The sequence below is a fragment of the Heterodontus francisci genome, chromosome 2 (assembly GCF_036365525.1).
Source record: "Heterodontus francisci isolate sHetFra1 chromosome 2, sHetFra1.hap1, whole genome shotgun sequence".
In the NCBI taxonomy this organism is placed as follows: Eukaryota; Metazoa; Chordata; class Chondrichthyes; order Heterodontiformes; family Heterodontidae; genus Heterodontus; species Heterodontus francisci.
The window spans coordinates 168,693,368-168,717,782 of NC_090372.1; the positions used below are offsets into that span (position 1 = coordinate 168,693,368).

The 24,415-nt window shown below is 41.4% G+C and overlaps 1 protein-coding gene across 1 annotated transcript in view; it reads right to left on the reverse strand.

The window, feature by feature from the left end:
- The window catches only part of dnajc1 (DnaJ (Hsp40) homolog, subfamily C, member 1), a 264,300-nt gene that overhangs the window by 196,363 nt on the left and 43,522 nt on the right, over positions 1–24,415 (reverse strand). The window contains exons 2-3 of the mRNA XM_068013710.1: positions 18,497–18,598; positions 18,361–18,407 (exon numbers count right to left, since the gene is read on the reverse strand). Of these exons, the coding sequence (XP_067869811.1) occupies positions 18,361–18,407; positions 18,497–18,598 (149 nt within the window). The remainder of the gene's footprint in view (positions 1–18,360; positions 18,408–18,496; positions 18,599–24,415) is intronic.

Below are 24,415 nucleotides of genomic sequence, written 5' to 3' on the forward strand. Positions count from 1 at the left end.
TAGAGCTTGCTGTCTGACCTAGTGTGCAAGTAGACTCCTTTCATATCTGCAGGGAAGACAAAGGTCAGGAGCTTGCAGGAGATAATGCCCAACAGGGTGGGGGCTGGGACACAACCCTGTTTCACTCCATTCTTCACCCAGAAACTGTCAGAAGTGGAGACATCAAACTGTCCAGTGCAGGGCACGTTGTCACGGAAGCAGCGGATGAGATGGAGGAGATTCGGCGGACAGCCAATTTTTCCCAAAATCTTGTCTGCTCTGCAGACTGTGTCAAATACCTTAGTGAGATCTATGAAAATAAGGTAAACAGGTATACTCTATTCCCTACACTTCTCTCGTAGCTGGTATATGGAGAATCAGATCCACAGTAGATCTGCCAGCACGAAAACCGCGCTGTGCTTCCAGGTACACTCAGTCTGCAAGTAAATGGAGTCTTTTAAGTATGACCGTAGCAAAGGCCTTCTCTGTGACACTAAGGAGCGAGATGCCCCTGTAGTTGTTGCAGTCTCCTCTGTCACCTTTGTTTTTGTAGAGCGAGATGATTTTGGCATCACGTATTGTCATGAGACAAGGTGTTGCCTCTCCACCCCTGATCACACTAAACACTCCCCTCCCCCACTGGAAGTGGTTAGCAGATTCTGCTACCATGGGTCCATAGTGACAGACAATCTGTCCCTTGATGCAGGGCTTGATACACAGAGAAAGTAGCTACCATCTATGGCCGACTTGCGAAACGCGCACGCAACACCAAGCTAACCCTTGGGACGAAGCTGATGGTTCATAAGGCCTGTGTTCTTAGCACCTTGCTGTATGGCTGCGAAACATGGGCGACTTACAGCTACCAGGAAAAGCAGCTCAATAATTTCCATCTTCACTGTCTGTGGTGCATTATGGGTATATGCTAAGAGGACAGAAATCATACATGTGGCTGTCCTCTCAAAGGCAGAGCTCCCAAGTGTATTGGCACTAACCAAACAAAGGCGGCTTCGGTGGATTGGACACGTCCGCAGGATGGAAGATAGTTGAAAACCCAAGGATCTGATGTATGGTGAGGTAGTTGGGGCAAGCCAACCAGTGGGGCACCCAAAGCTCCACTCCAAGGATGCTTGCAAGCGTGACATGAAGGCCCTAAATGTAGACTATCGCACTTGGGAATCACTAGCTGGCGAAAGAGGGAAATGACGACACATCCTGTGGACTGGTATGCACTACCATGACGACCAGTTGCTACAGGAGCTTGGCAACAGGCGCCAACGTCAAAAACTCAGAAGGTGTCACTTGGCAGCTTCACGTGTAGCACTTATAGCAGAACCTGGCTTTACAGTCATCAACAAAAAACACCAAGAGAAGACACCCCACTTTAATGAATTGTCTGCTGCATGCCCATCATTTTTTGTAGATGGAAGGATGTCAACCAACTAACTTTTTAAGAAGAGATATCACATGGAGTGAATTGAATTGGTTGCAGATTGGCATCCATAATGGTGGGGACCTCAGGAGGAGGGAGATATAGATCACCCACTCTGCACTGCTGGCTGACAATGACTGCAAGGTCAGCCTCGTCTTTTGCACTCAAGTGCTAGGCTCTGCCTTCGTTGAGGATGGGATGCTCATGGAGCCACCTCCTCCCATTAGTTGTTTAATTGTCCACCATCATTCACATCTGGATGTGGCGTTAATTTAATCCATTGTGTTTGGGAATGACCTCGCTCTGTTTATAGCATTAAGCTTCTGCTGTTTAGCATGCATATCCTGTGCTGTAGCTTAACCAGATAGACATCTCATTTTTAGGTACACCTGGTGCTGCTCCTGGCATGCTCTCAGACACTCCTCATTGAATCAAGGTTGCTCCCTTGTCTGATAATAAAGTAAAGTAAACAAAATGCCAGGCATGAGGTCACAATTTGCACTGGAATACAATTCTGTTGCTGCTGATGGTTCACAGAGCCTCATGGATACCTAGTTTGGAGCTGCTACACTTCTGAATCTATCCCATTTAGCACAGTGGTGCCACTCAACACAATGGAGAAGGTCCTCAATGTGAAAACGGAACTTCATCTCCACTGGGCCTATGCGATGGCCACTCCTACCAGTATGGTCATGAACAGATGCATCTATGACAGGTAAATATATGGCTGAAGTCGAGCAGGATTTTCCCTTGTGTTGTTTCTCCACCTGTCGTAGACCCAGTCTGGTAGATATGTCATTCAGGACTTTGCCATCATCAGTTGAGGGAGGGCCGTCAGCGATCAGCAAGAGGTTTCCTTTCCCATGTTTGACCTGGTGCCAGGAGTTCATGGGTCCACAGCCAATGGTGAGGATTCCCAGGACCACATGCCCCTTTCCCCCCACCTCCAACAGTACACTACTGTGCAACCATCTTTAGTGGGTGAAAGGTCACAGACCTGAAACATTAATTCTGCTTCTCTCTCCACAGATACTGCTTTACCTGCTGAGTATTTCCAGCACTTTGTTTTTATTTCATCTTTAGTGGGTCTGTCCTGCCAATGGGACAGGACATACTCAGGGTTAGTGGAGGAGGAGTCTGGAACGTTGGCAGAGTCATATTCACAGAATCAAGCTGTTGCTTCACTGGTCTCTGGACAGCTCTCCCAATTTTGGCACAAGACCCAGGATGTTAGCGAGAAGGACTTTGTTGCATCTGAATCCAATGCCTAGTTATTATTGTGGCAGTTTGATGCAACTGAGTAGCTAGCTGGACCATTTCAGAGGGCAGTTAAGAGTCATTCATATTGCTGTGGGTTTGGAGTCACACAAGGATGGCAAGTTTTCTTCCCTAATGGCAGTGGGCTTTCGGCTTGATACAACAGCGAGGCTTCTTCAGCCACTTCAGATAGATATTCACTCAGATGCTGCCTCTTATAACGAAATACAAATACAAAGACAACTTTTGAGTCTTTTTTTTATTGTAACAATGCTAATTATGGATGATATGATGGTGTTTAAAATTCTGAAAGGATGGGACAAGGTAGAAAGCAGTAGACTGTTTCAAATAGTTAAGGCACCTAGAAATGAGGGGCCACAGATACGAGATGAAATGCAAGAGATTTAGAACAAGAGAAACTTACTTACACAGAGAACTGTGCAGCTGTGGAATACACTTCAAGGGTAGTGGTTGAGATAGAAATTGTCAACATTCAAGATTAGATCGGACAGGTGAAGAAAAAGGGATGATGGGTGATTGGAAGATGGGAATATATATATGTGGCTATTTACACATGTGGAGAGTAAACAGTCATGCTAAATGACCTTTTTCTTGTTGTAACTTCTGTATAGGCCATGAAAACTGGGCCAGTTTTACAGTTAGGAAAGGGCCTTTATCAGCCCAAATTGTCAACCATAGACACTGTTGTGCTGGATTCTCAATGTGCTGGTCAAACCATTGGTTTCATTGCTGTTGGGGGGGTTGGCACGAAAAGAGGGAATTAAATTTTAAAAATGGAAGGTCATAGTCATTATGGCACAGGAGGCAGCCAATCAGCCCATCATGGCCATGCCAGCTCTCTGTAGAGCAATCCAATCCAGCAAGTTCCATTCCCCTTCTCTCTCTGTAGCCGTGCAAATTTATTTCTCTCAAGCACCCAAAGATCCAGTTCTGATCATATTTCATGCACCTTTTTTGTTAATTCCTATGAAATTAGAAAGCCATGCAGTCATTATGAGCAACCTTCAGCAAGTGACACTTGTAAAACTAACTGGGCATTTTTTTAAAAAAGGAAAGCAAATATAACATATAAAACAGAAGTAGGTTCACATAGCCTTTCAGCACATTGTGTAATTAGTTAAAACAGCAACCTGACTATTCAAAACAGATTGTAGAAAATCTGTACTTGTAATGGAACATCACACTTATAGAATCACTGAGTACAGAACATTTTCCAGACTCTTGTCCATAGTTCCTGCGAAAGTATAGCAATATAAGCAAGGCAACAAAAGCAGTTTACTAGTAATATTTAATTTTTCCCCCTACCACCCATCCGCCCCAACCCCCAAGTAAAAGCTTCTGCAGCCTTAGACCCTCTCACACAAGACAACTGTGCACTCCCAAGCAAAATTACAACCTCCTATGATGTTCAATATATATGCTAAGACCATCTTTTCACTTACCACATTTCCAGCAGTGTCTGTGGGTATTTTCTAGGTTGTGTAGAATTAGTATTAAATTAGCTATGCTGTGCACCACTACAAAATGTCCAAGTATAATTTCTGTAAAATTAACTGTTCTTGTAGAATCTGGGAGGTGATTCCAGCCAGGCACACAGTCAAGAAATAACTGACAGCATCCAAACGTTGTCACCATTAGCAAGCAGCACAGCTGCATCAGAAATAAATTACATAATCCAAAAGCAGTTTTTAAAAGTGTTCATAACATTTTGAAAATAAAATCATGAAATAAGGTTTTAACCATACTAGAATATGCTCAAAATATAGTAAATTGATCGATCTGTAGTTCATTTTTAAAAAGGTATTTTTGGCTTCACGTCGTTAAATACTCTAAAGGTTACCCAGAGTTTTTCTCTTTTGTAAGCATTGCCATCTGTATTCACTTAACACATTCATTTCTTTTTTTTTTTAAATAGAGCTTTTACTACTACTTTACAATAATAAAAACAAGGCTCCTCAATGGTTCAGCATTATTACTCAGGAAGTATCCGAGACATTGTGACTAAAAAGGTATTTTGAATGAGACAGTAAAATAAGGCCCCATTGGTCCTCTCAGCAGTACATAAAAAGGTAGCATCACATGATTCAAACAAAAAGAGGTGATGTACAGGCCAATATTTATCTCTTAACTAACATCACTTTAAAAAAAATTCTCAGTGCTGTTTTTGGGATATTGCTGTGCACAAATTGGCTGCCAGTTTCTCAGGTAACTACATTGTCACCACTTCAAAAGTATTTTTTGGCTGTAACACACTTTGGGACATTGAGGTTGTGTAAAAAAAAAGTTATTTCTTCCTTTGGAAGGTGCCAGGCTCAATTGCCATCTGTATTTAGTTTGCTGATCTCGCCAAGGTGGCAGATGTGCTTAAGTTGACTTACAGTCCCCCGGTGTTAGGAGTGGGAAATTAGTCAGTGTTCCCACTGCTGATCATTATCTAATAACCCCTGTTGAACGTGCATGCACATCAATTGAAGTAGGATCAGGCTCAGATCTGATGCCTGCTGACACTGGCTGACAAGGCTCACCTAGAATAGAATTGACAAAAAAATACAGCACAGGAGGTCGTCACTTGGACCAGAGTCTGCTCCAGTGCTTTCTAAGAGCAATCCAGGTAGTCCCACTCCTCTGCTCTTTCCACATGTCCCTGTATGTCAATTTGGGCTAGGTATTAAGAGGGCAATTGATGTTTGCAGGTTATAACTGCACAAGGAGGAAAAATTTGACTAAGGGTTGAGCAGTTAAAATGTATTGTTTCGTAGTGAAAAAAATGCATCAAAAAACTGTTCATGACTAAAAGAAAACATCTCTGGAGCGTCGGTCAATATTTTCTGCACAAAAGGGAAGCCCAAGATCAAGTACATTGCTCAAAATGCAAAGTGTCATATTAAAAAAAGCACAAAACAATGAGGGCAAACCAAATACAGAATGACAATCTAATGTCCAAAACCTTACAGTGCAGCCAATCCATCAATCCATGCAAGTCCAGACCTAAAAACAATTAAAACATCTTAATACTACGTATGGATGACAGAAAGGAATTTTAATTAAATATTACTTTATTTTTAACCCCAGATTTTACCCTTCAATTTTAATTTATTCTAAACAGAATTGGGTTTTGTCCTTTACTCGTACTCGGGCACTAAACCTACCAATTTTGTGGTAGACATCCTGTACCAGCCACCATGTAGGTCTGGGTGGTCCTTCGATGGCCCTAGCATCCACCTGAACTGAATACTGATTATAATATTTAAATAAGGGTCCTGCACTTGGCTTCATATCCTTTTGGGAAACTGGAGCCTGGGGACATCTATTTGTTCATTACTAAACCCATCCAGCAAAACATGACAAACACTCAAGCAGGCTAAAGCAGCAGTATTTAAAAAAGGATCATGTTCCCCGGTGCCTACCCCCACCATCCCCCACACCCGCCATTAAGACAAGAATCTGGAAATATTTTGAAGCCACTTTTGGCTATTTCAGCAATTTGGGAGTGTTGGACAGCTAACTTTTGGCTGCAGTTGCACGGTTTCAGTACATGGGCTACATTTCTTCGGGTGTAGGACATAATTAACTGCACACATGTTGGTCTGCAATCTCCCCATCATGAACCAGTTATGTTTTAGAACAGGACAGAGTCCCATTCCATGAATGTGCAGCTAGCGTGTAACCACAGGTAGCCGATAATACACGTTTGTAATAAAAACAGAAAATACTCAGCAGGCCAGACAGCATCTATATCCAACATGGTGTGTTTTTATTTCAGATTTCCAGCATTCACAGTATTTTGTTTTGGAACACATTAATAGAGAGTCTCCATCATCCTATGTTCATGTGCTCCATTATTGTTTATGAGATACTGCTGAAAGGAAGAGGTAGTGTGTTAGTGGTACCTAGTGGGATGCTTTGAGGATGTTCACGTCAAGGTAGAATAACGTGCGTGTGTGTGCATGTGAGAGAGAGAAGTGCAACAGGTGTGAGAAGGGGAGGGAAGTGAGAGTAGCAGGTGCAGTGTGTGACATTAGGAGCAAAAAAGGTGGAGTGAAGTGCGTGACAGTCATTATGGCAGAGTGGTGGTAGTGGGGCAGGGAAGGGTTGTGACTGCTGGGGCTACAGGCAAAGCAGTGCTAAGCAGAGTGTAAGAGATTTGAATTGGGAGTCTTTGCTGAGCAACCCTGGTCAGGTCACCCAGCTTCTTGCAGCTGATCTGCTCTGTCTCCTCTGCCGAGCTGCTATTAGAGACCTTTCTGCCACCTGGTGGGAAGATAACATCCCTCATGTCGATCCCCTCCAACTCAACACCTAGACATTACAGGGGGTGGGGGCTTCCAACTTCCGTCCTCTGAATTGAAAGCAAGTTGCCTGCAGCCAGTGAACCCCAACTTTGAGAGATGCAAACTGCCTTTATATAAGCATCAAGGACACCCAATTTCCCCATCCCCACATTAGGAGAGCTGGCAATCAATACCACGAGTAGCGCTGGCAGCCTGTTATTCTCTGATAACGAGAGTCCCTCACTAACTGTGCTTCCTAGCAGCACACCACCAATTCTGGGTCCGAACACGAGCTCAGACAAATTTCTACTCCAAAATGTAAATACAAAGATACTCTGAAGCAGGAATGGAAATACATTGTATATTCCAAAATAGGAGACGAAATGTTGCACTTCAAATTATTAAAATACTGCTGAGAAGGGCGGCACAGTGGCGCAGTGGTTAGCACTGCAGCCTCACAGCTCCAGGAACCTGGGTTCGATTCTGGGTACTGCCTGTGTGGAGTTTGCAAGTTCTCCCTGTGTCTGCGTGGGTTTTCTCCGGGTGCTCCGGTTTCCTCCCACAAGCCAAAAGACTTGCAGGTTGGTAGGTAAATTGGCCATTAAAAATTGTCACTAGTATAGGTAGGTGGTAGGGAAATATAGGGACAGGTGGGGATGTTTGGTAGGAATATGGGATTAGTGTAGGATTAGTATAAATGGCTGGTTGATGGTCGGCACAGACTCGGTGGGCCGAAGGGCCTGTTTCAGTGCTGTATATCTAATCTAATTTAATCTAAAAGTGACTGCTTACAGCTCTTTGCACATATATGAATAGGCATGCAGCAAGCATGTCAAACCATTTAAAAAGGAGAATATATAGTTGAAGGGATGCAGCATATATACAGGGTATTAACTTAGTTTAACCTTAAAAATTGACTCAACTTTGGATTACAGTAGTCGCCCATTTGTAGGAGCAAACTTCCAAAACGTTTTAGCGTATGGAGAATAGGTTCTGATCGGCACTCGAGCCAAAGAGGAATATGGTTGGAGATCAATGTTAAATTGATTTTTCTATCAAAACACATTGCTCAAACTGAGCACTTTCAGTAAAGCTGCCTTGCATTTTGGCCCACTTAACTGCAAACTAGCATTATAAGTGGTGATTGCTACTTCTGTTTAAATATTTTCCAAGTGCAACTGGCTTTCACTTAAAGCACTATTGCATCTGTAAAGTTTTTATTTTTTCGTTTATGGGATGTGGGCATTGCTGGCTAGGCCAGCATTTGTTGCCCATCCCTAATTGCCCTTGAACTGAGCAGCTTGCTAGGCCATTTCAGAGGGCATTTTAAGAGTCAACTACATTGCTGTGGGTCTGGAGCGACATGTCAGCCAGGTAAGGACGGCAGATTTCCTTCCCTAAAGGACATCAGTGAACCAGATGAGTTTTTAAACCACAATCGACAATGGTTTCATGGTAACCATTAGACTAGCTTTTAATTCCAGATTTTTATTAATTAAATTCAAATTTCACCATCTGCCTTGGTTGGCTTCAAACTCACATCCCCAGAGCATTTGCCTAGGCCTCTGGAATACTCATCCAGTGACATTACCACTACGCCACTGCTTCCCCAAGTCTTTCTTTTCTTTTGGGCCTCCTTATCTCGAGAGACAACGGATACGCGCCTGGAGGTGGTCAGTGGTTTGTGAAGCAGCACCTGGAGTGGCTATAAAGGCCAATTCTAGAGTGACAGGCTCTTCCACAGGTGCTGCAGAGAAATTTGTTTGTCGGGGCTGTTGCACAGTTGGCTCTCCCCTTGCGCCTCTGTCTTTTTTCCTGCCAACTACTAAGTCTCTTCGACTCGCCACATTTTAGCCCCGTCTTTATGGCTGCCCGCCAGCTCTGGCGAACGCTGGCAACTGACTCCCACGACTTGTGATCAATGTCACAGGATTTCATGTCGCGTTTGCAGACGTCTTTATAGCGGAGACATGGACGGCCGGTGGGTCTGATACCAGTGGCGAGCTCGCTGTACAATGTGTCTTTGGGGATCCTGCCATCTTCCATGCGCCTCACATGGCCAAGCCATCTCAAGCGCCGCTGACTCAGTAGTGTACACAAGCTGGGGACAAGTGCAAGTAAATAAAATGCTAGACTTAATTGTACACACTTCCACACCATCACCATACACTACAATTGTAGCAAAGACAAAATTAATGCTGAAACTGTTAATTATAACAATGTTAAATATTAAATATGATCAAGTAGTTAGGAGTTTAAAAACTGAAATTCAAAAAAGGTTGTCCAATTCTCCCATAGATTCTGGACTTTATCATTTGAACTTGTGAGCAAAGTTATAGCTCATGGAATAAAAGGGACAGCAGCAACATGGTTACGAAATTGGCTGAGGGATAGGAAACAGAGTAATGGTTAATGGATGTTTTTCGGACTGGCGGAAGGTTTGCAGGACCCTTGCTCTTCCTGATAGATATATTGATGACTTAGACCTTGGGGACATCTAGGGCATAATTTCAAATTTTGTGGATGATACAAAACCTGGAAGCATTGTGAACAGTGAGGAAGATAGTGTAGAACTTCAGAAGGACAAACAAATTGGTAGAATGGGCTGACAAGTGGCCGATGAAGTTCAATACTGAGAAATGTGAAGTAATTCATTTTGGTAGGAACAACATGGAGAGACAATATAAAGTAAAGGGTACAACTCTAAAGGGGATGCAGGAGCAGAGGGTCATGGGTTATACGTGCGTAAGTCATTGAAGGTGGCAGGACAGGTTGAGAGAGTAGTTAATAAAGCATACAGTATCCTAGGCTTAATTAATAAGGGCACAAAGAGGTTATAATAAAATTGTGTAAAACACTGATTCAGTCTCAGCTGGAGTATTGCGTCCAGTTCTGGACGCCACATTTTAGGAAAGATGTGAAGGCATTGGGGAGAGTGCAGAAAAGATTCACGAGAATGGTGCCTTCGGATGAGGAACTACATTGCCACACCTCCAAGCTATCTTCGGAAAACAGTGAGGACGATATGAACTGCCTGCAGCAGGACATAGATAGGCTAGCAGAATGGGCAGAGAGGTGGCAAATGGAGTTTAATATGGACACATGTGAGGTGATGCATTTTAACAGAAGGAATAGTAACAGGCAATATATACTGCGGAGGCGGAGGGAGGCGAGGCGAGGAGAGGAGAGGCGGAGGGAGGCGAGGCGAGGAGAGGCGGAGGGAGGCGAGGCGAGGAGAGGCGGAGGGAGGCGAGGCGAGGAGAGGCGGAGGGAGGCGAGGCGAGGAGAGGCGGAGGGAGGCGAGGAGAGGAGAGGCGGAGGGAGGCGAGGAGAGGAGAGGCGGAGGGAGGCGAGGAGAGGAGAGGCGGAGGGAGGCGAGGAGAGGAGAGGCGGAGGGAGGCGAGGAGAGGAGAGGCGGAGGGAGGCGAGGAGAGGAGAGGCGGAGGGAGGCGAGGAGAGGAGAGGCGGAGGGAGGCGAGGAGAGGAGAGGCGGAGGGAGGCGAGGAGAGGAGAGGCGGAGGGAGGCGAGGAGAGGAGAGGCGGAGGGAGGCGAGGAGAGGAGAGGCGGAGGGAGGCGAGGAGAGGAGAGGCGGAGGGAGGCGAGGAGAGGAGAGGCGGAGGGAGGCGAGGAGAGGAGAGGCGGAGGGAGGCGAGGAGAGGAGAGGCGGAGGGAGGCGAGGAGAGGAGAGGCGGAGGGAGGCGAGGAGAGGAGAGGCGGAGGGAGGCGAGGAGAGGAGAGGCGGAGGGAGGCGAGGAGAGGAGAGGCGGAGGGAGGCGAGGAGAGGAGAGGCGGAGGGAGGCGAGGAGAGGAGAGGCGGAGGGAGGCGAGGAGAGGAGAGGCGGAGGGAGGCGAGGAGAGGAGAGGCGGAGGGAGGCGAGGAGAGGAGAGGCGGAGGGAGGCGAGGAGAGGAGAGGCGGAGGGAGGCGAGGAGAGGAGAGGCGGAGGGAGGCGAGGAGAGGAGAGGCGGAGGGAGGCGAGGAGAGGCGGAGGGAGGCGAGGAGAGGAGAGGCGGAGGGAGGAGAGGAGAGGAGAGGCGGAGGGAGGAGAGGAGAGGAGAGGCGGAGGGAGGAGAGGAGAGGAGAGGCGGAGGGAGGAGAGGAGAGGAGAGGCGGAGGGAGGAGAGGAGAGGAGAGGCGGAGGGAGGAGAGGAGAGGAGAGGCGGAGGGAGGAGAGGAGAGGAGAGGCGGAGGGAGGAGAGGAGAGGAGAGGCGGAGGGAGGAGAGGAGAGGAGAGGCGGAGGGAGGAGAGGAGAGGAGAGGCGGAGGGAGGCGGAGGGAGGCGGAGGGAGGCGAGGCGAGGCGAGGCGAGGCGAGGCGAGGCGAGGCGAGGCGGAGGTGGAGGCGGAGGCGGAGGCGGAGGTGGAGGTGGAGGTGGAGAGGAGAGGAGGTGGAGGGAGGAGGAGAGGAGAGGTGGAGGGAGGAGGGGGAAAGGGAGAAAGGGAGAGGGATCCAAGTTTGCTGACGATACAAAGCTAGATGGAAAGTTAAGCTGTGGGGAGGACACAGAATCTGTAAAGAGATATAGACAGGTTAAGTATTGGGCAACAAGATGGCTGATGGAGTATAATTTAGTATAATCTACCTCCAGAATTGGAGTGGGAAAAAAAATCAGAGGAAAAGATTTCACACACCATAAAAAAAAAAAATTCAAGTAGTTTTATCCTCAATATGAAGCAGAATATTAGATGCCTCAGTGCCTTGGCGGGTAAATGAATGCCTGTCGGTTCGATTCTCCATTTGGACAACAGTGCTCAGTGCCCTTGGACAACCAAAGTTGTCACTATCCAGGTGACAACTGCTAGAAAATACTCAAGTAGACACCAGACTTGGCTGTAATGCAGTGAAATAGCCTTCCAACAAATGAGAAATCACCATTTAGGGAAGGTATCAGAGATATCAGTATCTATGTAACCGTGCATTTTTTTCAAGAATTGACACCTTCAGGAAAGGAGCAATAAAACTTCAAAAAAAAAGAGGCATGTTGAAGCTATCAAAATGACTTTAGTCGGAATAGCACAACCAGCTACACAGCAGCTATATAACAGCAGATGGAATTGAAAGACTTATGCAACAATAGTTTTGATTTGAAATTCACGTTAATGATCCATTTCATGAGACACAGAGTTGAATAAAAGTTACACACACACACAAAGTTTCAGGAACTCCAGTTTAAAACCTTTACCACAATATTCACTTTATAATATCTCTTCTTCTTCTTCTTCTTTGGCCTCCTTGTCTCGAGAGACAATGGGTAAGCGCCTGGAGCTGGTCAGTGGTTTGTGGAGCAGCGCCTGGAGTGGCTATAAAGGCCAATTCTAGAGTGACAGACTCTTCCACAGGTGCTGCAGAAGAAATTGTTTGTCGGGGCTGTTACACAATTGGCTCTCCCCTTGCGCTTCTGTCTTTTTTCCTGCCAGCTGCTATGTCTCTCTGACTAGCCACACTTTAGCCCCGCCTTTATGGCTGCCCGCCAGCTCTGGCGATCGCTGGCAACTGACTCCCATGACTTGTGATCAATGTCACAGGACTTCATGTCGCGTTTGCAGACGTCTTTATAACGGAGACATGGACGGCCGGTGGGTCTGATACCAGTGGCGAGCTCGCTGTACAATGTGTTTTTGGGGATCCTGCCATCTTTCATGTGGCTCACATGGCCAAGCCATCTCAAGCGCCGCTGACTCAGTAGTGTGTATAAGCTGGGGATGTTGGCCGCCTCGAGGCCTTCTGTGTTGGAGATACGGTCCTGCCACCTGATGCCAAGGATTCTCCGGAGGCAGCGAAGATGGAATGAATTGAGACGTCGCTCTTGGCTGACATACGTTGTCCGGGCCTTGCTGCCATAGAGCAAACATACAGTTCTGTAATAATTGGGAAATGCTGTTACAGAAAAAGATGCAATTTACTACACAGGCATCTTATCACTAGAATTGGGTTAAAAAGGAATGAGTACTATGGTTGCAGATAGAAAGTGGTTGTGATTTTTTTTTTAATTTAGTTTCCACAGATTTAAAATGAATAATTGTGCTAGCCATGTCTCAGTTGGTTGCACTCTCGCTTCTGAATCACAAGTTCTGAGTTCAAGTCCTACTCCAAGGACTAAGCACAAAAATCAAGAGGGATACTCCAGTGCAGTACTAAGGGAATGAGCACTGCACTGTGGGAGGTGCCGCCTTTCAGATGAAACGCTAAACCGAGGCCTCATCTGCCCTCTCGGATGGATGTAAAAGATTGCATAGCACCATTTTGAAGAGGAGCCGGGGTGTTATCCTTGGTGTCCTGGCCAATATTTATCTCTCAAATGAACATCGTTAAAATCAAATTATCTGGTCCGCATCACGGTGCTGTTTGTGGGTGTTTGCTGTGTGCAAATTGGCTGCAGTGTTTCCTACATCAAACCGTGGCTGCACTTCAAAAAAAATAAAAAGTACTTAATTGGCCTTAAAGCACTCCGAGATGTCCACTGGTCGTGAAAGGTGCTGTGTAAATGCACGTCTTTTTTTTTATAGCCATCATGTTTCAACTTGTGTTGATGCAATTAAAAAAGTTATCACTACTTTGTTAACCGTATTGATTTAGCATAAACACCACGGGCAAGATTTTGCTTAAAAAGTAATAGCACCTGAATGAATGCACAAATTGGCCAGCAACTCGTAGTGAGGAAGAGATACCCCGTGAATTGAGAATACACCATCTTGTGCTCAACTTCCCCATGATTTGCATGAAATTGCTGCACTTGCATACTAATCTCCTTGCAGAGGGTTTGGTCTGGGAATTAACAGTGCAAATACTCTTAATTTGATCAGTTAAATGATTGTCCATCAACTTCTTGTCCAGAAAAAGTGAACAATCTAAGCGTGGGGTCTTATTCCTTCAGATTGACAAATGTTTTAGATTTTAATACATGTAAAATTTTACATTTTTAATTTATTTTTACTTTTCCTTTCCATCTCTGTTCATTCTCTTTCTATACCTGGCTTGACACTATCCTTCTGTTTATTTCTCAATCCTTACATCTCATTAGTTAAAGAGGTACACTGTTGTCCAGTTGTTCATCTACGTCCCAGATACCTAGTTGCCCTCACTGCATTGTCATCAGTTCACACTTCCAGTAACTCTGTAGGCAAAATCTTTTGAACTTAAACATGCACGAACATGTCTAATGGGGTTATGCCGCAAGATGCCACGCTCAAACAAAATCTGGCCCTTCTCAAGTGCAAAGAACTGTAATAGATAGAAGTGTCACAGCACAATTAAAAGAGGAAGCCAAGTACAGCCCAGATTTAGGGATTAAAGCTGGGAATTTTTTTTTTATATAAACGGTGGCGACCTTCATTTAAATTTATTTAAAGTTACCTTACCTAAAAAATTAAAAGGGAAAAGTTTATTAAGAGTTTCAATTCCCTCTCCGACACCCCAACCAACACCCCCCTCCCCAAATGAATACACACTTTATAAATTGGCCTTTCCCCACACCCCCAGAAAAAAAAAATTGAATCCCAACCTTCCCCACCCACCCCCCCTCCCGAAATTTATTCACTTTAACCCTCAACCCCTTCCCACCATCCCCTCCACCAATGGCAAGGGTTTTCCCCGCTTCCTCCCCGCCCTGAAAACTTAACTCCTCCCCCCTCCCCACCAGTATACCACTTCAGATCTCCAAACGGAGATCCAAAGGCGTGGGAGTTCCGGCATCCAGCCAGAATACGGCAGCGGGACAGTTGTTACAAGGCAAGTATTATTTAATTTAAATAAATTAACATATTAGGTTTCCACCACCAGTAATATGGGCGGGGCCTTCCCGGTGTCAAGTCCCGTGGTGGGCCTCTCCAAGAGGTATTTTGCAGGCCCCACCACCACAACCCCTGACGCGGAGAGCTGGTAAAATCCAGCCCTTAGTGTATATAGGGACAGTTCTAGTGGAAAGCATTAAAAACAGTTCATTAAAATGCATGTTAAAGCACATGCTTCACAAAATGACTACTCTAATTCATTTCATAACCCATTGCTATTGCTGTTAAATTTGTATTGAATACTGCCTCCTGGTGATGGAATACAATTCCTGCCACAAGTAAAAGCTCTTTTTGACATATTTTGAACTGATTACTTTGATCTTTTCCTTTTCTTATGTTAATACAGAAGGCAACAGTGCCATTTTAAATTGTTAATTCTAAGTATCAGAATTGTATAATATTTGAAGTTACCAACAATACTGTCACTCTATGAAAATAATCCCAAGTATAAATACCAGTTAAGAAACACACTATGCATAGTCATAATTGATTCTTAAAAAGATTAAATTTTAAAATGTTAAATGCTTAAATACTTAAATTTTCCCAAGAGCAAAATAGACTTCGAAAAACCTTCAGACCTCAGGTTCATTAACAAAAAATATTTACATTTACTTATGGAACAAAATTCCCAGATGTCTTTCTACACCAGAAGCTCGATATGAATGCTAGTCATTGCTGTTGCAAGACTTAAAATGACAAAGGGAATAGATTCTGTCCAGATGGATAGATTATATGAACTAGATAGGAATGGGAGAATTAGGAAGCACATGTATAATACATCAGCAAAGTGGTTAAATGCCAAGAAGCATTTCTTTTAAGCGTCATCAGCCTCTAACAGATTACCTCAGCATGTAGTATGGATTACCTACAGACCTTCAAAATGGAGCTGGACAAGTTCCTGAGAGTGAACAATTCATGCTGCAAGGGTAGATGGATTAGCAACACTCATGAGTTATGCTGGTCTCTTGGGGCTTGCTCGCTTACTTACACTGGGGATTGGAGAGAAATTTACATGAGTAGTTTTCCTAAGTTGACCTTGGGTTTTATCCCCCTGTACTTCATGAATGCAGGACATGGGGGTGGTGTCCACAGTGTACAAAGCTGCCCAATTCTGAACTGGGTGGCTTTGATGGGACAGATAGTCTTTTCCCATTGTCCTTTTCCATATATATGCCTGTAAATTTATATGCAATTATCCTTCAAATGTATGGGTAATAAGCAAACATTTTAAAATTGAAAATTGATTACAATTATTTAATGGCAAGAAAATTGGGAGCACGAAGGTTCATTCAGATTATCTCCTGCATGTAGACATCCTGATTTCAACTATGTCTATCTGAGCAGGCAGTAAGAAGCTGACTGTTGCCCCACAGGCAAGGGGGAGGAGGCAAAAAGTTTCAAAATAATTGCATGACATATTGGAAGTCTTGCAGATAGCATGCATTCCCTGTAAGTATCTCAATTTTTTCATAACTATAAAAAGCATATCTTCCAAAACATACATAAGCATATAGATAAGTATGCACGCACACTAAAATGTCCCCTCACGGCACACAAGAAAAATACTTCGAAACTTTTCAAGAATACATGTATTCAAAAAAATTGTACAATTTACGTGAAAATATGTAATTATTTAAAACGCACAATTGTGTTGCATTTTTAAATGACTTAGGTCAGCTACATGCAGCTTCCTTTCTTTATCTCAGATCATAAAGTTACCAGTTACTCTTTATTCCTCAAGACCAGTTCACAGCAGTCCTTTTGTGTACTCTACCGAATAAAAACAAAGTGACAGAAATCTCAACAGATTAAACAATTTGAAAAGAGAAAAGGTAGGTCAATATCCTTCATCATAGCACTGATGAATCTTTGAAACATTAAGCTCTTTTTCAGATATTGAACATGTGAATTTCCAGAATTTCCTTTTTTATTTTTAAAATCTGATTTCCAGCATTTGCAGGTTCTCCTTAGACTTGCTATAATATAACTTGCACAGTCAATTGGTGCAATGATCTTTCATTATTAAATTTAACACAACTAAACCAAAATGGAGTGGCAAAGTTTAGAAGAGTAAGAGGCGACTTGATTGAAACATTAAGATTCCAAGGGGTCTTGACAGGGTGGATGTGGAAAGGAGGTTTCCTCTTGTGGGAGAATCTAGAACTAGGGGGTCACTGTTTAAAAATAAGGGGTTGCCCATTTAAGACAGATGAGGAGAAATTCTGAGGTCTTTGGAACTCTCTTCCTCAAAAGGCAGTGGAAGCAGAGTCTTTGAACAATTTTAAGACAGAGGTAGATAGATTCTTGATAAGCAAGGAGATGAAAGGTTATTGGGGGTAGGCGTGAGGTTACAATCAGATCAGCCATGATCTTGTTGAATGGTGGAGCAAGCTCAAGGGGGCCTACTCCTGTTCCTAATTTGTATGTTCGTATGGTTGTAAAGTATTGCAGGCAAATAAGAATTTTAAATAAAGATCAATGGAAATTTAGACGACTACACTTAACTTTAAAAGGTAGATGTTTATTTCCCACAAAAAAAAATGCTAAAATTAAAAATTTAATAAAATGTAAATATAACCTGCATAAATGAGGGGTGAATAAAAGGAAACAATACATTCTTCCCTTTCTCAACCTATTTCATGCTACACCATTTAAGCATCGATTTCAGGAGACAAGCATGCACGCTGGCTTCTGGAGTTTGCAGAGTTTTCTTACTCCACCAGGCTCGCAAGCCCTCAAAAACCAAATCTACACTGGGACAGGGAGATGGATTTAGCAGTAATTTAGCATTTAAGCCAGCTCACGGAATCTGACTTAAACAAGCAGCATTATAAAACCAACTTATGTCTACAACACAATAATACCTACAAAGCTTTGACCCACAAGCAGGTTTTCATTGCGCTTCCCACAAATACATTTTTTAAAATCTACAAATACATTAAAATGTAATATTTTAACAAAAGGTATTAACAGGTCACACAAATTGCTGTTAACATTTCTCCAGAAGTGACCAACATCTCAAAAATCTTCTAAACCAGGATTAACTATTAAATTCTGTGGTTGTCCATATACTACTGCTTTCATCCAGGAACTAGTGTAAATACATATTTAGCACTCAATCAATATAAAATACATTTTCCAAATTGCTGAAGAAAAAACGACAGTCTTACCACTTTAATTCAATATAGATCATAAATGCAGTAACTTGCCATGAAATGGCAGATTTATACCTGCAGTGGCAGGGAGGCAGTGGAAGCGGAGAAAGACTGTAGCTCTCAGAAGCTTTTAACACACACACACGATGCTAATCTCACGTGCAACATGGGTTTAATCATAAAAATATCAAAACCTAATTGTATACAACAGCAGTATTCATGCACATACACTGACAGCAAACTAAATAGCAGTAAACAGTAGCTTCGTCATTCATCATAAATCACATCATGCAGTATTGACATTAATTTTAAGAATGTATTTAACTAGTGAACAAAAAACAAAATTATATCTGAACAATCTCTATAAAAACAAATTACTATATATTTTATCATTCAATACAAGATCATGGATAGCCAACTCCAAAAATATGCATTTTAATGGGCTTCATAAATCATACCTCTGTCTTTTTTCTTCATCTTTCAGAACTTCATAGATAGCCACTAACTAAAAAAAAAGCAAAAGTCAAAATGCAAAATGGTGAAACGTAGAAAATATTTTAAAAAGATACAAAAAAAAATAAAGGCTGCCCTTACTTGTCTAAATTGAATTTCTGCATTTTCATCTTTGTTCTTGTCCGGGTGTAAGATCAAAGTCATTTTCCGATAGGCTTTCCTGATGTCTGCAGATGAAGCATCCTGCAAAAATACAAAGTCCACTTTGTCAGAAATAACTAAGGCTCTTAGCATAGTGTTATGATCGAGGAAGACAGCGGACCCAGTACGGCTCCTCGGGCAATGTAATTTGAGCAACAGCCACGCTATGCATTCAGCTGCACATGACTAAACAGTCATTGGTTCTGACTTCCTTTTCTTTTTCACTTCTCTGAACTACTGCAACACAAAAAAGTCAGTATACTTTCTCTTAAAACCTTCTGTATAAGCACTTTGTTCAACAGTGAAGGAACAGGGAGGGGAACACAGCCAGTTAATAACATGATACTGCTCAACAACAGAGGCACCTGCTTGCTTAGAGACCGAGGTTCTGCTTATCCAACTCTGCATATTACCTCACGATTTTTTTTTTTAAAACCTACACATGACCATTAATATTTCTAACAGCACTCTATCCTCTTTGGACAAAGACCTCAATTCTTATGAGTGAGACCATGGCAAACACTTCAGCTTTTAACACAAGCCAGTAATTAGAAGATTCGATACATCTGCAGAACACAATGCAAATCAAGCCAGCAATTTTGTAATTTCAAAAATCAATACAAGTTATTGCACAAAATGTTCAGCTTTGAAACAAACAGGAAAATACCACAAATTATAGAGCTTCAGCTAATCAGTCTTGCTGTATCATCTTAATTGCAAACACTGTACAACATATCTGTCCAAGCTACTTGCACAGCATATATATTTCTCAATACGATTCAAATTTGAAAGAATTTTGATAACCCTTAACCCTCCCTATATAAAGATGGAAGTTATTTACTCTCAAACAGTTTCTATAAACAGATTGCAAGATGCAATTTGTCACAGAATAAAAATGAAATTCCGGCTTTCAACAACAAAAACACAAAACCAATTCTCAAAAAGAGGGAGGAAATAGTAAAAAATAGAATCTGGTTTAAATTTAACTTTCTAAAATTAAAGCATGATGCAGCACTTCATTTTTCTCCCACTGCACTTACAAATCCATATTTACATCTCCCCCTAATTTTGGGAATGTCACCCGTAGCAGATGTTTTTGTACAAAAAAAATCTCTGGTTCATTCAACAATTCTGAAATATAAATTTACTTCAATACTGAAAATGGCTTCAGTTTAATCCAAAATTTGTCTCCTGAAGTAACAGGCCGACATCAACAAAATAGTATGGCAAATGTTATCTGAGCATTTAGTCCTCAGGTTCAACACTTCTGCTTCCAGCATCCTTTGTTAATGATTTATGCTAAAAATGAAAAGGAACAGCACAAGAAAGGACCTGTAAAGAATGAGACAAGTGGCACTGAATCATTTGCTGAATAAATGGTATCTGAAACAACTAAGATTTTTAGACAACTTAGCAAACATTCCAGTTTGAAACCTATTAACAAAACTTTGAACAAATCTGGTTTACGTATGCTTAGAGTATGAAACCCTCAAATAAACTTCAAAATTTAAAATGAATATTTTTTAAGAATTCTTTATTTTATTCTTTAAAAATAATGAAAAATACCCACAGTCCCTTTACATCCTTGCAGTTCATGGCAAATTGTTGAAACACTCAGTCGCTGCTTATTTAAAAACAGATATATTCCCTATAACTTCTATTTGAATAACTAATGATGTGCACTGGTTACATTTAGTTTCAGAAAATTGTGCTAATGTTGTTAGCATTGCAAAAGTCAAAATAACTGCATAAAAATGCAAAGCATTCATCCATCTAGGCCTCAGTGTTTTGTACTTTCTAATCTAAAGTATACTAGTAAAAAAAGATCAGTTTCTTTTGTATACATTACTCATCAAGTTTATTAGATTGCTCAATAAACCTGCAGCATGACAATATTGCCATTTGTAAATTTTTTTGCAGTATTAAAACTGTTCACATCTGTCAACACCAACTACAATGACCCTAAACACACTTGCTCTTTTTAAGTGCCAAATAAATCATGTACATATTTCAGGGAGTTAATAAAATGAATATTCTAATACTGCTACTCATCAAGTTACTACAAAATAGCAAATTTAGTTGGTCAAAGAAGAATGCAAATTTGGCTTTTTGCAAGTTTTTGGGGATTAGATATAAAAGTACTCTGAAAAATGCAAGATTGGATTCTATAAACATAGGGAGATAAGAACAAAACTGAAATAAAAAACAGCATTTGAAAGAGCATGCAAATAGACAACTTTCGTCACAAACCTGAACAAAGGATCACTACTTAAAATTATAAACTGCCTAGTCCTTTTTCAGCCGTTTAACTGTGAACATTTTTTGTAACTCTATATTTAGAGCTAGAAAAAAAAGATTGTGAACAGGACGAGTGCAGTTGGTTGACAAAGTGCTAAGTCAATGGTCCATGCTTAGGGTCAGGCATTTCCCCATATGCTACATCAACCCGTGTGTAAATTTTAACAGGCAGAACAAGAGCAGTACTGCAGAGACCAAAAAGTCTGCTCTACATCTTCAGAATAGGGAAAAGAAAGCAAAATTAGCAAACATAAATATTATGAACTAGCTTACAAATTATCTCAGCAACTTCAAATTACATTTGCTTGATTCTGAGGTGTTACAACAGTCACCAATTTCACTTTTTGGAAAATTAAAAAAATGAATACATGCAAAAATTGAAGTCTCAAACTACTTGTGTTCTACAAATTGTAATTTAAATAAAGCTAATGGGGAAAAAACTCACTTTTAGCAATACTGCACCTTCAGTTAAAGGCCCTAGGCTGTGATGTGATTATTTATTACATTCTCTTAAGTGCATCAGGAAATTAGACTACTTCAATTTATTTTTTTTTTAAAAAGCCCCGATTGAAACAATTCATCGCTATTGTTCATATTGACTGCAACATTTTTTTTTAAAAACAATGTCAAAAAAAATTCTATTGGTCACAATTAGGCATCATAGGATATCTGTAAGTACACAAGTTTACTCCATTCATATGGATCTTCATAAATCACATAGCATAGGCACCCTTTGATATCACTTTAGACAAAGAATTGTTCAACCACAGATAGCATCACAGTCAAACCCAGTTCTGGCCTCACCCAACATCCACAAATGAACATTTTCAGCAGGGGTCATTAGATACCAAATCGAGAGCAACGTCATTTTTTCCCCTCTTTCCCCATCACCACTGCTGACTGAGATCAGATTAATTCAGCACAGACCAAAGATCGAACCTTAGGTGTTTGAACATAGATTTCAGAAGTATTGGTCCTGAAATACCAGTGAGCAAATATGTAACATTTTATCTCTCCATTATTTTAGTGAAAGTGTTAACCTGCCAACATTTCTGCTAAAGTAATGGAGATAAGAATTTACAGATGGCCAGTTAAGTGCTCATCTGCTTGTATTCCATGACATAATTTCTGTGCTATTGTTTCTCATCACCTTCTCTGAATCCAGTGTTAAATACAAAATTAAATCAATTCCTCTTCTAAACAAAATCAAATGATTGCAAAAAAATTTGCCACTTTTAACCCATTTCAAAAAATGCAAGTAGTCTTAATGTCACCATGGGAACTACCTTGGAGCAGTGCTGGGTTACACAGTACAAGGAAGCTAAATTAACATACATGGTTGAACTGACACAATCACTGTCGCACACTCGGTAAATGACCATCTTTACGGATGTTAATTTAGCTTGTTTGCTCTCTCATACTTGGTAACTCCTTGTGGCCAGATCTCTCAATGAAGTCATCAGCACTCAATATTTACCCACTTCCACAACCAAAAAAAAACCCAACAGAAATAGCCAATTGATCTTATCAAAATAAATTACTTAAAAAGCTTCAATAAAAAAAGGGTAACATTAATAAGACTCCTTTTTTAAAAACAATATCATGCACTCTCAATCAAATGCATATCTACTATGATTAGTTCTCCCTTATCTAGTCTCAAAAAAAATGTTATTCATCTTTCAGCTCTTGGCTTGTAGTCACAAACCAAATCATTGATTACGAAGGTCAAAACCAAATTTAATTAGGACAGTATTTTGTTCACACAAACACAGCCTTGTTTTATTTTTTTAAAAACTGGTAACAGAATCATTAAAAAAAAAGTGTGAAATGCATGTTCCCTGACAAGCTAGATTTACTCGCATTAAGTATAATCTATGTCTGGCCTTGGAAAGAATTCTGAAACAAGGTTAGCACAGCAAAGACCAAAATTATCAGGCGTGCTACCAGTACATTTTTTTATATCTCCTTATGCATTTACCCTTACAATTGCAGTACTGTGCTGATGCACCACCATGCTAATTAATTAACAGAAGCTGCAAATAATTCACTATAACATGCAGAATTACAGTACAAAGCACCTTTATTTGCCACAATAACACACTGTACCAACATATAGTATCAGTATTCAAACCCATGATAACTGTGTACTTCTTTCTCTGCATGACAAGAATGAGCCAGGATAATTGTAATAAAGATGAGGGGAAAAAATTGTATAGTTCTTTTCATTTGTACATTTCAGTAAGCTTTCCAACAGAAGTGGCATTAATAGGGAAGCACTAAAATTGTGTGTGATTAGATGGAGTGTGGAATACAACTTCTATCCCAAAACTTGACAAATGGCAAAGCAACAAATCAGTGATTAGTGCCATCTGGGATAAAAATCATATCCCATAGCTCAGCACACAGCCACTATTTCAACAATGAATTAGGTAACAATTAAAGCCAATAAAGTGACATGTCCTTGATGAACTATTTTAAGTGCAACTATATAGATGCATGAAATGTAGATACCTTTCTTTCCCCCCCCCCCCCCCAGTTTTTAAGAACTCGTCTTCATTAAAATGAAAATTTTCTCATATCACATGCAAAATAATAGTTACTTATTCATAGACACGGTTTAGGGTGGTAGCAAGTGAATGGTTTTTGAGCACGACTCTCCTTTACCGCTTTAAGATTTTCAGAAATGAAGATGCAATAGACGACAATCCAGAGCATTGATACTGGGCAGAACAAAAGGAGATGCAACAGTTTTTATTGTAAGAGATTAGTTTGATTAATTAAGAGTAGTTATTTTTAACCTCTGACTAGCAGGGGCATATGTATGGGCAGAAATCAGTGGTGTTGAGCTGCTATACAACCAAAACAAAAAAGGTTCAGAAGGATTTGTGCTCAGAACGGTTAGATAATTCAATTGAACCACTGTGCATATGCTTCAGACAGATATTCTGTTTATTAGACTGTGAGGAATTCCAATAAGTGGGATTGTACTACACAGCATCAGATATCCTGGGTGCAGTAAACGGACAAATCCTTTTTCAAAAAGTTGCAGAAGCAGTGCACCAGCTTCAATGTTTTTATTTTTGGAGAGGTGGAGAGGTGGGTGGGAAGAGAGAGGTCTTCCCTTTTCACTGGGACAGCCAAAATCAGCTAAATCCATGGAACATAGGATTATTTCCACACTTAATTGCTGGAGATTAACAATCCACTATCAAATTTAGGGTCCACTGTATTACAAATGGCTTGCTTACCATTACAAAATAAAACATTTTTTCCCTAACTGTTGTACAGTAAAACACACACTTTCTTCCCCCAGAATAACATGCTCAATTATAATGCCCTTGCTGCCGCATGCCACTATCTGACTATAACTGAACTACGTGCTATTAACCAGGTGTTACTAGACCTACAGTTACTACTGTAGAAACTCAGTTTTTAAAATAGCAAATCAAGGCAACCTAGAGTTACACTATAAACAAAAAAACATTCCATCTTAGCCTTTTCTTAACTGCAAAATTTTCTAACAGACAAAAAAAACTGAAGTTGTGATAAATTGCATAGCAC